Genomic DNA, 17,318 nt, shown 5'->3' with positions numbered 1-17,318 from the left:
CAAATATCCTAACAGGTTTGAGAGGAGAGGAGAAGGGACATTAACATGGAATAAGATGGGGTATGCAGAAAAGTGCATTACTGTGTTTAGAGCACTAGTCTGACCAGGTTGGGGAATGGATTCACTTCTCAGTTCTGCCACAGCCTCCACATGCAACTTTGGGGGAAGGTATTTAGTCTTCCACCATAGAAGGAGAAAGAAAACAAAATATTAATTCACAATAAGCATTGCAGGTGTAATGGACTGCAAAGTATTCATATAATGCACTAATGAAGGAAGCAACACCAGGGAGATGCTATTCTCATACTCACCTCTCCTGGAGCTCTTTCATAGCTGGTGTTAAGTAGCTGGCTGTTACCAAGTTCACTTTGTTGTCAATACATTTCTTAGCAACAAAAGGGTGTACTGAATATGGCAGCAAACTGCAAATGAAGGAGAATTATGCAACATCAAAATCCAGTTATTTATGTTGTCACTGGAAAGATGCTCACAAATGTTTTTTGTAGGCCTACAAAAGAGTAAATGCAACAGTTACACCTGCCTTGCCCTGAGCAGTTTCATACCTACGCAAGTGAAATGCTCCCCTATCAGAAAAACATTGTTGTACCCGCTCAGGGAGCAGGACAACAGGGGACTCATGCTTTAAACAGCATCTTTTGTCATACCTCTCTTTGTGAAAAGCAAACCATTGACCTCTTTTTAAGACCACATTCTAAACAGGCATGCTAGAGGTTTAGAAAACGCAAAACTGTAAAATCATCCTCGAGAAAGCTTGCATTACAATGATCCTGCTAAAGTACTTTGTGAAAAGCATGTTCTCCAAGGAATGGAAACATCACTCATGGCATCCATGGCAAAACGAACAAAATGGCGAGGACTGTGAAGTCACTTTCTCATTTGTTTCAATACCTGGAAAGAGATCTTTCTTAATGGGATATTCAGTAGAAATGACCAAGATGTCAGAATTCTGCCTCCATTTGCAAGCATACAGATTCAACCCCTGGAACACATATGCTGGTAGATGCAACCGGTCCTCACACTAAGAACACTGTCCACATAAGTGGTGAACAATCCTAAAGAGATGCTGCAGTCAAAGCCCCTTTGAAAGTCCTGATGTCTCATTACTTGAGAAGGCCACAGCCAGCTACAAGTATTTACACACACAAATATGACCCCAGTTCTTGGGCATTAAAAAGAAGTTACCATGTTGATCTAGATCAGTGAACTAGGACAAAGAAGCAGCACAACTCAGAGTTGAGTGTTTTTACACAGAATTCTGACCTGATCACAAGGTCGTGTTTCTTCACCAAAGAGGACACCTTTTCCTCTTCCTTAACAACATCCATATGAATTGAAGCAACATTGCTGTATTTTTTCGTCAGTTGTTCAAGCTGTTCCTTCACGACAGATGCTGTTTTAAAAGTAAAACATATTGTTACCTAAAGATGAAGGTAAGTTTGAAGCACTCTCATGAATACATGTGTTTTACACACATCTTCTTCTTCCCAAAGAGAAACAGTTGCATGGATGTTTTCCTTCACTAACAGTCCAAAAAAAAACTGGCCTTAAAACATCCCTTGAAGTAGTCAATTTTATTATCAATTGCCAGTGCAACTGTAACTCAAGAACAAGAATCCACAAAGAATAGTTGCTCTCAGAAGTAAACTACTGCTAAACTGTGTAATGAGAACAGATTAGTAAACAACTAGGAACGTTATGGGTGTACTTAAAATAAACAAAAAATTTAACTGTAGTTTTCCTAACAGCAGGATCCTAACACAGATTATTTATGCAAAACTAGAAGTCATCTCCTTCCTTTTCTGTACTATGAGGAAATAGATCTAGAAGATGAGAAAAGGACTGTTAGACCTATCTTGGTTGTCCTACCTAGGACATCCCAGAACCCACTTACTCCCTTGCATCACGTGCACTTCCTCCTGGCATGGTTTTCTACAGAAGCACTGTCCACATTTGGCAGGTAACTGAGCACCCACATGGTGGGACAACATATAAGATAAACAGAAAGACGCATACATTCACACCTAAGTGGCTTTTAGAGAAAAGGAATAAAGTCTGATGAATGAATGCATCTCCTATGCAGAAATATGTCACAAAAGTACAATGAACTACTTACAAAACCACACCACTACAGGCGAGGCAAGGTTGTGATCCCCACAAAAGCATACTCCTGTGTATTTAACTAGGATTCCATATAGAAACCTGTGGCAAGGCATATTCTAAGTTTTCAAAAACATACATGCTGAAGCTCAGTCTTTGCTATCTCAGATGAAAACCTGACATTCTTTGGTAAGTGTCAAAATGTACTGTGAAAAACATTACAAAGTTTTCAAAAAACAAGTGGCCAAACCCCTGATGGAAGGATAAAAGCACAGTCTTATGGAACCCCTAGAAATGGATTATCTTGGATCAAAAAGTAGATCAATTAAAGAAAGTGTTTGAGAGTGAAGAATGCAAATAGCAGTCACACAAGAGGATTGCTTGGTTGTATATGTTAAGACTCCAGAACAGTTTTAAAGAAAGATCATAAGAAAGAGAAATGTAGGAAACATTTCTACTGATAGAGGAAAAGGTGGCTTATCTGAACCAGAACAACAATCCTACTAAAATAAAATAAAGATGACCAGAAGAAAATTTATGACAGCTCTACTATTCTCAGTCAAAAGTATGGCTAGCCCATCTGGGCAGAGAAATGTCTTCTTGGACATAGACTACTAGTAGAAATACTGTTAGGGGTAAGGAGTTAAAAGGATCAGACAAATGAGAAACAGAAAAACTGAAAGAAAATCAAAGTGAGAGTAACAAGGAGGAACTCAATGAACACCAATATACAGCACTATAAAACCAAGCAGCTATTTTCCTTTTCTTTATTTATTTGTTGGACAATAACACAATAGACTTGATCTTCATTGTTTCATTTGGGGAGGACATCACCCCTTGGGACCACCAACCCTTACTTAAATCAGTCATTTGGTGCTGTGCTTGGCAGAAAAGTGTGCCAAGAAATTCTAGAAAACTAGAATGTCAGAAATTCTCATCATGGTCCTATATGTATTAAATACTATCAGCATTCATGAGCCCATGAACTTGCTGGAGAAGCACTATATAGCCAGAAAGGTTAGGGGAAAAATAAAAAGTAATTGCCTAACCCAAAAAAATGTCTTTTCTTGCAGGTTTACAACCTCAGGTGAAAAAAATTAATTAAATAGCATTGAGACAGGCAAAGGTCTTGTTCTTTCTTTGACAGTCACATGGAAATTCAGAAAAGGCAGACCTGGTGTTTCCCAATTTAAACAAATATTATGTTGGCTCTTGAGGGAAGATTGCAATTGAAAAATTGTTTTCCGCAATGTTTTTAAATTAAACTGATTTTGGATTAGCATCATCCTGCTTAGAAGAAGTCACTTTCAATTAGTGCAACAATTCATCTTGAGGCCTAAAGTATTTTATATCACTATGCAGTATGTATTTTCTCCTCATTTTAAAAATAGTCATTTTGATGAAGCAAAGATGAAGCATTCTATCAGTTTTTTATGGTAGTAGCTATTTCTGTAAATGCATAGACTACTACACTGAAAAGCAAGAACCAAATGTGGCACTGTGAAATGAAGCGTTTTAGGCTTCTTTAATCTATCTGGCTGTTGTCAAATACTAGACAATTAACATCTTTTTGTCTCTTTCCTTCTTTTCCTTTTTTTTTTTTTTTATGTGCTGTTGTTTTTAAGCTACCCCAGATAAGAGGCACCTGCTATGTTTGCTGAGTACTTGGTAAAAACAATCATCCAGTTCACCTGGTTTCTCTTACTGCTGTTGTACTGCAGGTGCTAGATGAAGGCTCCATATTGATGAGAGATGGACACAACACATTGCTGCAGTCTTTCCCTGTTCCCTGCATCAGGCAGTGCTAATAACAAGGGTGCAGCTTCCTTAGTGTTTCCCTCTTCTTCCTAGTAGATCTCTCAGGAGTTAAAAGTACTATGGTTATCATCACAAAAGGTAGCAAAACCAGCCAACTCTGGAAGTAGCATGAGGGCAAAAGCAATCTAAAGCAACAACAATAACAAAAATCAACAGAAATATAATGGTAAGAGTTAAAGAAAACCACTTCCCAACCAAGTATCTTTCAGGCTATACAGCCTTGGCTTTAAATCTGAAATCACAGAATCAGGATAAAGTCCTCATTGAGCTCACTGAGGGTACAGAAAAGTGTTTCTGAGCTGTCCAGACTGAAATATGCTACAGATAAAACCACAGCAGAGGAAGAAACAAGCAGACATGGGGCTGATGGGAAGGTCAGGGTCTGAAGGTTTCCCTGCTGGTTATAACAACAGCAAAGGCTTCACTCATATAGATCTCTATAAAAGCAGTTTCATCTTCTTGTTGTGTGAAACTGAAAACAGAGCCAAGCACCAACAAAATTGACTAACTACAAAACTAATCTCAAGATCAAAGCAGATTAGAAGTAAAAATACTTCTAATTTCCCTCTAGGTTGTATGTAAAAACAGTAAGCTTCTAATGTGGCTATGTCATTATCAAATCAATTATATAAACACAAAATGCTCAGAAAGCTACAAAATAAATTACTGCTGTGGACAGTAACAAATATTTTCCTTATCCTCAGAGCAGATCCACTTACTACTTATGAGACACTTTTTGCCGCATAGCAAGTTTAAATAAGACACAATTTTTCAGTTAAAAACAAGCTTAAGTCTTACCAACTGTGATGACAACGTTGGAATCTCTAGTGAGATATTCAAGTACAGGGCCAGAAACATAGCCAGATCCAAGCAATAAAACCCTCTTCTTATTACCCATCTTCAGTGACTGAGCGTGTTCCCTAGGAGGTGTTACAGGGAAAATTACAAACCACACAGAAGAATGAAACTGCAAAAGCTAAAGTTTGTTTTAGTAAGTCTATAAACTAAGAGCTCTGTTCAAACCACGGGTCAAGTTCCTGGCTATCTACTCCAAGACTGGTCAGTCACTGCCTAGTAATGCTTCCATTCTTCTGCTGCATAACTTCTCTTTTCTTTCCTCTAATCTAAACGTGATCAAACTCATCAACATCTCTACTGTCTCTCCAATTGCTACTGGTTTTTCAATTGATTCTTTCTCAGTTGTCAATATATTTTTTCCAATGGCCAAATCACTGTAACCTGATCACTTGAGGATGACCAAGCTGTCTATGCCATGTTGAGCTGTCAGAAAGGGATTCCAGGCTGAGTTGCTCCCATTATATCACACGTAACTGTTAAGTACATAAAATCATGCTGGTGAAAGTATATTCTGGGTAAGCTATAATAGGTTCATATTGGTCCATCAAAGGAACATGGTAGGCAATAAAATTCAGATAAAGGTTAATGCCCAAGTAAGAAATCCTGTTTGCAGACAAGAATTCAGATTTGAAAACTATCAGTGTTTCAACCAAGCTTCTACTTTCCTAAATACATTTAAGATGCAGTGCTTCTGTTGACTTTCAACAGAAAATGCTCCACATCAGATTTTGTGGTTGTTTAAATATGCTCTCATAAATGTATAAATTAAAGCAGGAAAACACATCATGGAGTTTTACAACTGTCTTTCATTTTAGCTTGATTTGCATTAAATGTTAAAATTAAGATTGTAAAATTGTTTGTCTAAAGTATCACCACTATTCAAATAAAAAACATTTAGCAAATAAAAAAAAAATTCTTAAATCACTATTTATTGTTTAGAAAAAGGAAGCTGTTCATTGCCCTGTTGTTAAACCTAATTCATGGAGACTGAGGTTTGGCTTTTCTTAACCCTCATCCTGAAAACAAATTGAAATAAATAGGTAGGACCTTCGAAGATACAGAATTATGGAAACTTCTTAAGTGTATAAGCAAATTCCTCAATTTATCTACTTAAGGCTTAAACAGGCATATATTGATTGCACTGTGCATTATGCCATAGAAAGAATCCTGACAAGCTCTAGCTGACAAACTCATGTCCACCTCATTTAAAGCTACTGTCTTTAGAAGGGGACTATGCATATCTACTAAATAATGCTTGGTTCAGACCTTTTGGGGCTCCACATGGCACCTATAAGTTAGCTTCTGTGCGAGTGTTTTTCAGCTCAAAGATGGCCATAATAATGGGGGATGGTCTTGCAGCCTGCCAGAGCAATACCCAACAGCATGTGTACAGTACTGCATGACCTAAAGCATGGCACAAAGTACCTGACTACATTTGGGTGAACAAGGCTTCAAACATCAATGCTGAAAGTCTACTCTGAGTGAAGAGAGTTAAATCAATACCAAATATATCTGTATCATTTTTCTGAAGCACATTGCAGCCTACTATGTCTGAGTATTTGTAAACCTTGAATTACTCTCCAAAATTCCAGACATTCCATCCTCCCTTCCTCCACTTTCAGGCTTCTTCTTTTTAAAGTAAAGCATTTCAATTAATTAAATCTGCATGGGATGTATCAATGTATCACCTCTCTATCTAAATTATTACAATATATTAGCATCCATTTTGACCTTCACAATTTTTACAGATTTGATTTTTTTTTGTAAATTTAAATCGTTATTTAATCCATTAACAAAAAGCCTCCTAAGACCATCATATCCTTTCATATGACAAACTAAAAGCCCTTTCTCATATCAATTCTAATGGAATATCTTCCACAGCTACACCCTCACAGACAAGGGAAAAGAAAGAATTCCTCTCCAGATTTTACTTATAGGGAGCAGCAGTAGTATGCAGGAGCCTGAAGCAGCAGTGTTGATGGATGGAAGACTTCTTACATGAAAAAAAATCAGGATTTTGCAATTAAATTTATTACATTTATTGAAAACCTTGAGGATGTGTCTGCTCTAGAACAGGCACAAACATGAGCTGCCAAACGCCCCAAGTCCAGGAAGAGAATCTACATCCTCAAAAAAGAAATTTTCAGAATATGTCTGTGCACTAGATACAAGTTTAAATAATTCAGTTATGCTGATCACTGAACAAACAACAGCAATACTTAGAGGTCCACATTGTTAGCATGATCTGCCATTGCAGCTGTGAGTGAGGAACCAGCTGCAGCTATGAAGCAAGTAAAGGTGAAAAGGTAAGTTCACTAAATCAAACTGCTCTGGCATTCCAATGGCACTTCAAACAGCTCAGCTCATACAGCCTGGATGTTCTGAATGTTCTGAATGTTTTGAGTTTCCAAATGCTCTAAGCAATTAGTCTAAATAGAGACCTCAGAAACTAAACTAGACACAGCAAAATACTTTCTTAGTGTAGTAACACAGGCCACATAATTCCTGCAGGCTCCAAACAAGAGCCTATCTCTAGCTAAACCATCACTCTTTAAGCAGTAAAATCCCTGCTTTTACTTGCATTTGCTCCAGTTCACAAAGTAAAAGAGCTTACTGTCTTGTTTTCTGGCAGCTGAGCAACACCAATCAACAACTGAACATCACATGAAACAGACAGGTCTGCAGTAATATCAAAAATCTACCAAAATAAAACCCCTTGGGAATGAAGTCTCCAGACTTTCAGGGTAGTTCACACAAGAACATGCAAGCAATTATGGAGAAAGCAAAAAAAACCCACATCATTGAGCTGTGTAGGGAATAAGAAAATCTGTTACTCAGACAGCCTCTTCAGGCTGTCTAAACTGCTGTTTATTAACCAAAGCCACTGTGAGCTGTGTTTGAGAGGCAATCAGCATGCCATTTTGGGTGGAAAAGGAACCTATAGTTCATCATGCACAAGTTCATAACTCCCAGAGTTCCCAAAGGAAACTGGAAAAGTTTGGAATGCAGAAGTCAACACACTCTGCTCTTAGTGCATAGTTCATGCTGTGCTTGTGATCAGACCAATTTCAACTTTTGTATGATGTGCAGTGCAGCTGACATTAACAGTGCATGCAAAGCCACTTTAACATTTGTCAAATTAACATTTCTCATAGGTGAACCACAGGTGTTTGTTAACAACAGGCAGCAAGGGGAAGAGATATCCAGGTTATACTTTTGTTAGCTTGATCCACTCAATGCTACTTGTGCTGCCACTGGTGGATAACTCCTGAGACCGAGTATGGACGAAGTGGTAGCTAACATTGTAGCTACAGGAACATAATGGAAAGTCTGAGAGTCTCACAGAGGCTTCTGAATACAGCCAGTCACAGAACAATGCTACACAGCATAGCACTTGAGCCATACTAGAGAAAACTAGACTCCAAATCTAGTCATATTTCAAGGTCAAAATCCAGGTATATTAGAGAGCCTTTTCCTTTCAGCAGCTCCTTTCAAAGAACTGGATGTTGCATTCATTTTAAAAGAGCCAGGATTAACAGAATATTGACTTGTGGCTGTTTTTTGCCTCTGGTACCACAGTCTTCATAATGTAAGAATGAAAAAAATTATCACTTTCTGAACTTCAGTTTAAGTTACTAACAACACATACTGATGATTTTGGCAATGTGCATGAAGAAAAAAGGAAATCACCAACCTAGGAGACATTTAGACACAGTGCAATATAACAGTTCCACCAAAATACAAGTGCAAACAAATGCAAGAGGGGTGGCAGAATGCAGACAAGTTGGTTTTCTTTAAATCCTGAATTAAATAAAATTTTAGAAGCTATACATTACCTGCTCTCCCTCAGTTTCTGGATATATTCAAACTTAGGTGTCAGTGAGCCATTGGATGCAATCACTGCCTAGAAATGCATAAAACAAATTTTGAGGGGTTTTGTACTTGTACATTCTAAAGCAGAGGAAGATAAGCAGAGTGCCAAATGGCAAAACTTACATCTCGAACAACAGGTGAGTAATTCTGATTTTCAAGAGGTTCTGAGCCTTCTGACAACAGCTATGGAGATAATTTAGTTCAAATCAGGTCATTTCATTTCCTACAATTTTTTTCAGAGTAAAACATCCACATTTTAAGAAAACTCTAAATGCACACAACAATATTGGTATCTCATAGATCTGGAACTCTCCCAGCCCTGATAAGTGTAATTTAACTTTTATGAAAATACAGAAATTCAAACAGCAGTCTGATTGTGAGTGATTGTTGAGTAACCCAATAAAATCAGATTTAGATGTCTGCTGCAGTGTCCAGAAACAATGAACTATCTGCCCGATCCTGTTTCCTGCCTATAGAAAGTGTTCTTGGCAAATTTCTAAGAGATCCAGGTCACTGATGTCTCATTCTCATGTTGCTTTTTGAAAGGACTGCCCTAAGATTTAGACCTTTTTTTTTTTAAGTGAAAGCCATTTATGTTCTACAGCAGATTCCTTTAGAATGTATACAGGAGATCAGAAAAGCAACAAACAAGAAGACCAAACTATCAGTCTTTTACATTCTTGTCAGACACATTAGAGCTTACCATCTCCTCAATATATGGGAAAAGCATGTCACCAAAGTACTCTGTTGATTCTATAGGAAGCTGTGCTGGCAGATTGTCGATGGAACACATCAGAATCCCAGAGCCTTCAACACTGAAAGAGAGAACACAGCTCTTCTAAACTGCTTCTCTGTGGTACCTGAGAAGTACCATGTTTCAGAAGCATTTTAAATGCATGATTTTTCAATACGATGCTTCACTGTACAAATTACAGAGGAATGCAATAAAAACTGAAGGCTCTCCCACCTGTCATGAATAATATGCTGGTCAGGATCATACATACAAAATGGACTGTCAATTGTTGTACACTCTGTCATAAATTCAATAGATCCTCCAGTGTCTGCTGAAATGTCACATATTGCCAGAAGTCTAATAATATAAATAAAAAAGAGAAAGGAATAGAGTATTACTTAAATTACTTCGGAACACAGGTATAAGAGATAACAAACAAACAGGAAATAAAGGAAATGTGAAATCTATCAGAAGTGTAGTTTCATTTGTAAGTGAACACAATACAAACAATGACCTCTGGAGGCATAACTGATAGCTGGTACTAACGTAGTCATAAGATTTCCACTCACATCACCAGAACCATATTTCATGTGTAACTTCTGAAAGAGCACAAGAATGCATTCATCCACCATTTTTCTCTGTTCTCCATGTATTTCCAGCACCTCCCATTCATCTTCCCAGTTCATCCGAGCTGTCACCATGCAGTCCTACACTAGAATAACTTCTTCATTGTAATGGGAAACCTGAAGAAGTGGTTTCCTCTTTTCAGTTCACAGACCACTGGCATAGGTGGGACTTTCATTAGCACAACCCACAACCTCTGGATCCACTAAAGGTTATGTTCTTTATTTATCAAGGAACAGAAAGAAAGGTGCCAAGAGCGAGCAGAGAAGAGACAAAGAGCTGCTTCCTCACCAGGATATACTGCCATATCCTCCCCAAATCCATCCCTAGGCCATGCATCCATAGAACTATTACACAGGGCTATTAGAGAAAGAGTGCCTTCTACCCACCCTGAATTCATACACCACATTACATCCTTAAAGCTATTAGGGTTGTGAAGCATTCCTGCCATCTGCTACAGAAATCAGAAGTGCTAAGGAACAGTTAATGAAGTTGCACAAGCCAAATGACAGGGTTGGAAGAACTTAAAAAACAAATGCTGCTGAAGCATAGAAACTTCTAGCAGTAATTGTGCAGTAGGTACATTTCCCAGATGTCACACTGTTTGTATTGAATCCTGCACAAGGATCAATGACAGAACTACCTTTGCAGAAAGACAGCCAATAACTGTCGATCATTTGTAGTGTGATGTTTTCAAAAACTCCAAACTGTGAAAACAAGACTGCAAAGCACAGAGAACAGAAGCAGAATCAAAGGACACTGTGCAACAAGCAAGATGAACAAAGAAATGGAACTGTGACAGATACTGTAGTGAAAGTGCCTAACATTATGACTTAAGCATGGTGCTGCAGAATTGTTAAGAGTGTACTGAGGTCTTACTTCTGTGGTAACTCAGGACAGCCCTCCGTTGCACCAGTAGCAGATCTAACTGGCACCATCAGATTCTGAGCATCCTGCCGACTTAACAAGCGAGGAGTGTGTTGTTCCCAGTATATGCCATTAATTAAACAAGTTGTGTAGGGTGCAATCTGCAAAGAAAGTTACAGATGCATGATGTTCTCATCTTGTAATTTCAGAAGTTGAAAGCACCTGGTCTACTTGTTTAAATTAATGCTTTCTCTATCCATGGATATACAAAGGTGTAGTAACTAGCTGTTGGTAGCTACTCTGTGGAAAACCTTTCATATAGGAAAAGAGGAGATGCTCACATCAGTGTTAAAGCGAGAAGTGTAAAGTTCTGGATGTTTGTCATAGTCTGCTGGATCATAGAGTCCATCACGTTTCCTTATGAGGTGATGGTGACGACTTAACACTGTCCCATAGACTTTTCTTAGGTCTGAGATTAAAAAAATAAATAAAATAAAAAATTAGCTGTTATATTTGGACAAAAAGGGTTCCTGTGTTTTCAGTTACTGTGTTGTCAAAACATACCTCCAGATCTGGAAACTTCCTTCAGCTCATGTGGTTCCACAAACTCACAGGGGAGGGCATTGAACATTTCCTGAGCACCCTGCAAACCATGAAGCAGAATTCAGAATGAGCAAAGAATATAAAGACGTGTAACATTGCTCATTTGGGATGTGAAAACAAATATAAAAATATCACACACAATTTGAGAGTGCTGCCAGAGAGCATCTTTAAAGATGTACCAAGTGTTTCACACATATCCCTGCTTAATCAAAACAAAGCTGCCTGGGGTCTGTGTACAAGGAATTCACACCATTCCCTGTTACTGCAGTATGCCTGACCCACAACCCAGTGCCTGGTTTATATTTCTAACAGCAGGGCTGAGAAGCGTCATCTCAGCCACAAGAGGTGATTTTTCTGCCAGTCTGAGAAGTTTCTCTTTATGGAAGACCCCTGCATCTACTCCTCACCCACCAGGTTGTTCTAAAGGCAAAGAATTTCAAGACTTTCCCAGCAAGCTGTGATCATAGAACACAGGCTTTTCAGACCCTTTTGTCTTTTAGGCAGTGATTTCACTTGATAGCTGAAGCCCAGTTAACTGATCTTTGCCAAAAGCAGAAGAAAGCCTTTTACTTATGTTGTAAAAAATAGTTCTAAAGTCCAACACTTGTATGCCAGGTCAGTGCTATAAAAAACAGATACAAAAACTCAGCAAATATTAGAGTATATTTTTTGCCATAATTTAATTAGGTGATTCAACACACATTGTGTGACAAGAGTGAACAGAGGGCAGAGAGAAAAATCATGCAGGTGAGAAAGCAGAGAGCAGCAGAGAGCAGACAACACAATTTTGTGGTAAGATGTTACCATGGCCATTCTTGTTAGGGATGATCTCATCTTAAAGGCATTAGTTTACAGGACTTAAAAACCTCAAGTCCAAAAAACCAAAATTAACCCATCAATGCATTTAACTTATCATGTATCAAATGCCACAAAGTCCTATCAAAAATAATACAGTATTTCATCTTGAAGAAACAATTCTTACCTTAGAAACATTACCAGTGCCTGTAAACACAAATGTTAAGGGGCCAACAGACTTTGGCATCAATCCCAGTGAAATTTCATAGCCAGCATCTCGTACAGCCTGCACAGCCTGACTGCTATTCCTGTAGTTATGTGCCATCCCAATGTGCTGAAATCAAAGGCACAGAACATCAAGATTTTCATATTCAATAGCATATTGAATATGCTAATTTTAGCAGATGTCAAAATGTCTTTTCAAAAGAAAAACAAAAAAACAAACAAAAAAACCCCCACATTTACTCTTACCATGAAAGGAGTGTGATGTCCCAGGGCTAAAAACCGTAATCCCAATCCATGTAGAATGTTGATCATTCCTATTATTTAAAAATTTAAATAAAATAAAGTAAAGTAAAATAAAATAAAAATCAGAGCAACAGTGTTAACTATGAATATGCACAGTTAGAAACTGCAGAGACTGACCCAAGCCTAAAACCATCCTGGATATGTTTCCCCATGTTTTAATATTAATTCTTCACTTCTACAGAAAGTCTACAGAAAACCAGGGAAAGAGAAATTCAATTGCAAGCCGTGACCTTAAACCTGCTCTTGGCCAACATTACACATTTCAGCACTGTTCAATACTTGGATATTCTCTTATGAGATTCATCCACATCACCAGAATCCAAAGAAGGATAGTAAAGAAAGAAGGGGATAGTAAAGAAAGTCTCCTGAAAAGAACAGAGTTGAAGTTCATTAGAAAGGAGTGAGAATCACACACCTCACAAAGATCAGTGTAAATGGATAATAGTGACAAACAGATGTTCACACCCACAGGACTGACAGCAGCCATTTCTTTCAAAAGCCTGTCCAGTTAATCTCTTGATATTTAGTCTGCCTCAGATTAGTTGAATAGACAAAGGGGGCTTAAAGATAGCATGAAATAGTAGATTTGCCAGGAATCCACAGTACTATTTGACATGTAGTGTCATCAAATTAGGGAGCACTGAACAAAATGGGAAAAAAGCTCTTAAAAGCAAGAGTTAAAAATGCAGTTAAAAACGCATTGCTAGTCTCAACTTTCAGGAAACACAAGCCAACCAGAAGCGTTACAAGAAGTTACTTGTTGCAAGCCTGCCTTTACTTCATGCACTATACCTGCTACACCAGCCCACTTTCCAAAGGCAACAACTCGCATTCCTTTATGATCAACCATTTTTTCATAGTCAAACAGACGAATTTCCTGAAAACACATAGCAAACTGAGTATTAAAATTTTCAGTGAATGCAGTTAGTGGCACGTTGATCTCCTAGGATCTACCTTTTCACATGCCTTTGACACCCTTCACAATAGAGGCTGATGGACATGTATGAGAAAGGCAAATAATTCATGACAAGATTTAAGTATAAAAATAAAATCCTAGAGGTTGCATTGAATTCTTGCTTTAAAGAGCCTCTGCATTGCCCGTGCACCCTTGGCACACTCCAGCTGCTGCAGATATTCGTATCCTGTGCCAAAAGGCTTCTCATCCCTGAGCAAACTGCCTGCTTCCCTCTGTAATCATCAATATGCACTCTAGCTTAACAACTTTCCAACATCCTTCATGCTCACACAGCATGAACTTCTCTTGACCATACCATGCTCACAACTCATCTGCCTTACACACATAAACAGAGCAGCTCTGTAAGCACACAATCCTCTAAGCAAGAAGTACTCAACTCCAGGAAAGCACACTGAACACAGTCCTCATTAGCTATCTGCAAATATCCATGCTGAAAGGAACCACACAAGGCAGCAAGCTTTCAACCACACCTCAGCATTAGGTTCCACTTCCATCCCATGCTAACAGCCAGTTGTCTTCACTATGACACAATTTACCTGTCTCAGAATCTCATCCAAAAGGGGCATGTTTGCCTCTTGGGCTTTAATAGTGTGAGAGAAGAAGGCATAATTTTTTTTAGGGATTAGTTTGTCCTCTGGAGGTCTCTTCACACCTACTATCAAAGAAGCCTCAGAAATATCTTCTTGAATAATGCCACCTGCTTTGACATAATCCTATGAAAGAGAAAAATCCAAGTAAATTTTTCATGTATATCCTTTAAATAGTATTTTTCCTGTACTGTGGTAAAGAACTGAGCTATGGTTTTACTTACTTAACTCAAAATGGTACCTTACCTTTTCGTGGATGGCTCTCCGGTTTGATGGCTGCACCAAGACCTTGTACCCCTTCTGTGTCAATTCCTTAATGTGCTTTGGTGCTAGAGGTGCTCTTCTTTCCCATGCATTGACATCTTCTCTCCTGATTGCCAGCACAGACTTACGATGATGCCAACACTTAGCATGATGGAACACACACCTACCATTTGTGTGACTAAAGGCTCGGAGCATGGTAAAGCCTGATGGCAGCAAAGACATAGTAAAATAATACATGTATATCTATGCTTCAAACATTGTTTGCACAAAAGTTCTGGTCTCCTTTAGCATCTGCTGTAAAACACAAACAAGATGCTTTATACTCTAGTTACACCCTACTTTTGTGAGACATTAATTTACTTTCAGCATACTGTGTTCATCTCGGTTTGGTAGGGTGTTGTTACAGAAGCAAATTGGTTGTACTGCTGTAAAGGAAGGTTTTTAATGTATTCAGTGTACCACCATTTAATTACACATCTTTAAAAGACTGCTGAGAACCTAAAGATGCTAATCAAATTCATTTTCCATGATAAGCATGCAAAGACCAAGCACTTATCAAAGCTTGCATCAAGAACTGTAAGAAGTAACAGACACATAACGCAGTTATTTAAAAGAGAAAGTCCAGTAGGTAAGATCAATCCAGAGTATTTTCACATAACCAGTTCTTACACAAGCCAAATATGGAAGATAAGAACCAGATCTTAGCTACTGCCTAGCAGTCAGCATACACATGGCCAGAAGCAACAGGTTTTCTTCCTACACAAACTTCTATACAAAGTGGAAAAGCTTCATTAGGAGAGATTCCCTCTGCAGAAAATCATCCCTTTTATTTTCTTCTCTCTTCCTCTTCACTCATGGTGAAGCATATTTGCCACTGTTTAGCTCTTCTGTGAAGGCAAGGGCTCTGCACAAGTCCAGCTCTAAATACCTAGGAGCCTAAGGACTTCAGAGATACATGTGATAAGGAGATGTGGATCTCAAAGATAAGTCCTCAAAGATGTGAACTTTGTTTCCAAAGCAATTTTAACTGATAATTACATGCATCTCCATATCGGAATCACTTGAAAAATCCTGTTTGTCCTCATGCCTCAGTCTTTTAAAATCCCTATATGCCTAAAGCCTTTAGAGGTCCTACTTAGCTCCAGAGTTGCTTAAACAGAAAAGCTAGCACACTAAGGAAAGCATGAACATCTTAGGCACATACTAGTTCCACATTAGTTTAAAGTGTGGTCTTTCTAACTTTGCTAGATTGACCCAGCAGAAGTTACTGTACAGAAGCTGGAGTTATTTTATGACACTGCTCCTCAGCGATCCTCAGAGAGCCTGTCAGTGCCTCGAAAAAAACCAGTCTTGTCACACTATGTCACTGTTACTGCACACTAAAGTGTAACAATGAGGGCAGCTCACACCAGTGCACTGCAGTTCATCGCCAAGCCTGCAGTGAAGCGAACTCCCTTCTCGCCCAGTTCTAACGGGGAGAACAACGCTGCTTTGGAGAGGGTCTGAGCTGCCCCGCGGCTGCAGGCGCAGTAAAGCAAACACTCCCTGTGATCTCTGGCAGCCCAGAAGTTCATGCAGGCGCCTCCCTGTGTATGTTCAGGCTTAGCCACTGAGATATTGGTATCCTGTTGTAAAAGCGAAAGTAACTTTAGAATTCAAAGCCTGCAGAGCTGGTGAACTCCCCGGGGCCTCCACAGCACCATCCGAACAGCACCAGTTCCTCATCACCTGTGCTGGGGGGGCTGCTTCACACAGCCTTGAGCTGCAGAGACTGAAATAGCGCTCAGCAATATGCAAAGCCCACCCGCACCCACCCTCCCCGCTCCCCAAAAAAAGCCAAAAAAACCCAAAACAGGCACGCATTTGATTACAGAGCACTATTTGAATATGACCCTACTACTAGAGTGAGGTGACACAAGGGCTTCCACTTGCTATTGCGACCCAGCTAAGCTCAAGCGCCCGGGGCGGGGGGGGGTCTCTCAGGGCCTCCTCCGCCTCCCGCTGACAGAACCGACGCTCAGAAGGTGAAATCTCCCCATCGGGAGGAGCAGGGGAGCAGCGGGCGAGCGGGGGAGGCCGGGACGAAGCGGCCGCCGTGTGGGCAGCGCTGCCCTCGCGAAGGGCAGCAGGCCCGGCTCGCTGCCAAGGGGAGCGGCGGGGGTCGCCGAATGACCCGGCGGGGCGGCGGGCAGTGCCGTACCTACCTCGGGGTGAGCGGGGCGGCGGGGCAGGCACGGCCGCTGAGCCTGGCTCCCTCCTCCGGCCGTCGTCCAGCCTCTTCGGCCTCCCGGGGTGGCAGCCAACCGGCAGCCGCCCTCCGGGTACACCCCTCGTTGTCCGCCAATGGAGAGGGGCCCCCGCCGCCGCGTCAGGGCGATCGCGGCACTCCCCTTCGCCCCCCCGGTGCCGGGAAGGCTCCGCGCTCTCCTCCGCACCCCACCCTCGGGATCCCGCACTCAGCCGCACCCTGAGGCGGCCCTGACGGGCAGCGCCGCAGCCTGCGGAGACCCCAGCACCGCGGGGAGCACCACGCTGAGCCCTGTCCGCACCGGCACGGCAATGCCCCAACGCGGTACAACCAATGCCCCGCACGGCGGCCTCACCGCGCCTTGCCCGCCACAGCCCTGGCCTTCCCGCGAGCACCTGTGCAGATCGTTTTCCTAATACACATGGG

General features: G+C 40.4%; 1 protein-coding gene across 2 annotated transcripts in view; it reads right to left on the bottom strand.

Annotated features, from left to right (window-relative positions):
• The window catches only part of AASS (aminoadipate-semialdehyde synthase), a 29,508-nt gene extending 12,576 nt beyond the window's left edge, over positions 1-16,932 (bottom strand). Inside the window, exons 1-16 of one of the 2 annotated variants that reach the window (XM_030448616.1) lie at positions 16,849-16,932; positions 14,627-14,847; positions 14,330-14,506; positions 13,610-13,694; positions 12,761-12,828; positions 12,477-12,623; positions 11,456-11,534; positions 11,233-11,360; positions 10,904-11,052; positions 9,635-9,757; positions 9,371-9,482; positions 8,791-8,850; positions 8,631-8,698; positions 4,735-4,856; positions 1,282-1,411; positions 312-422 (exon numbers count right to left, since the gene is read on the bottom strand). In XM_030448616.1, coding sequence (XP_030304476.1) covers positions 312-422; positions 1,282-1,411; positions 4,735-4,856; positions 8,631-8,698; positions 8,791-8,850; positions 9,371-9,482; positions 9,635-9,757; positions 10,904-11,052; positions 11,233-11,360; positions 11,456-11,534; positions 12,477-12,623; positions 12,761-12,828; positions 13,610-13,694; positions 14,330-14,506; positions 14,627-14,839 — 1,772 coding nt within the window. In that variant the 5' untranslated portion in view covers positions 14,840-14,847; positions 16,849-16,932. Of the gene's footprint in view, positions 1-311; positions 423-1,281; positions 1,412-4,734; positions 4,857-8,630; positions 8,699-8,790; positions 8,851-9,370; positions 9,483-9,634; positions 9,758-10,903; positions 11,053-11,232; positions 11,361-11,455; positions 11,535-12,476; positions 12,624-12,760; positions 12,829-13,609; positions 13,695-14,329; positions 14,507-14,626; positions 14,848-16,848 lie in introns of those variants that run through there. The other variant, XM_030448607.1, reaches the window with a different exon arrangement.
• Positions 16,933-17,318: the final 386 nt, after the last annotated feature.

This window comes from Calypte anna, chromosome 1, assembly GCF_003957555.1.
Source record: "Calypte anna isolate BGI_N300 chromosome 1, bCalAnn1_v1.p, whole genome shotgun sequence".
NCBI lineage: Eukaryota > Metazoa > Chordata > Aves > Apodiformes > Trochilidae > Calypte > Calypte anna.
Note: the sequence above shows the minus strand (reverse complement) of the source record. Positions and strands in the feature narration are given on the sequence as shown.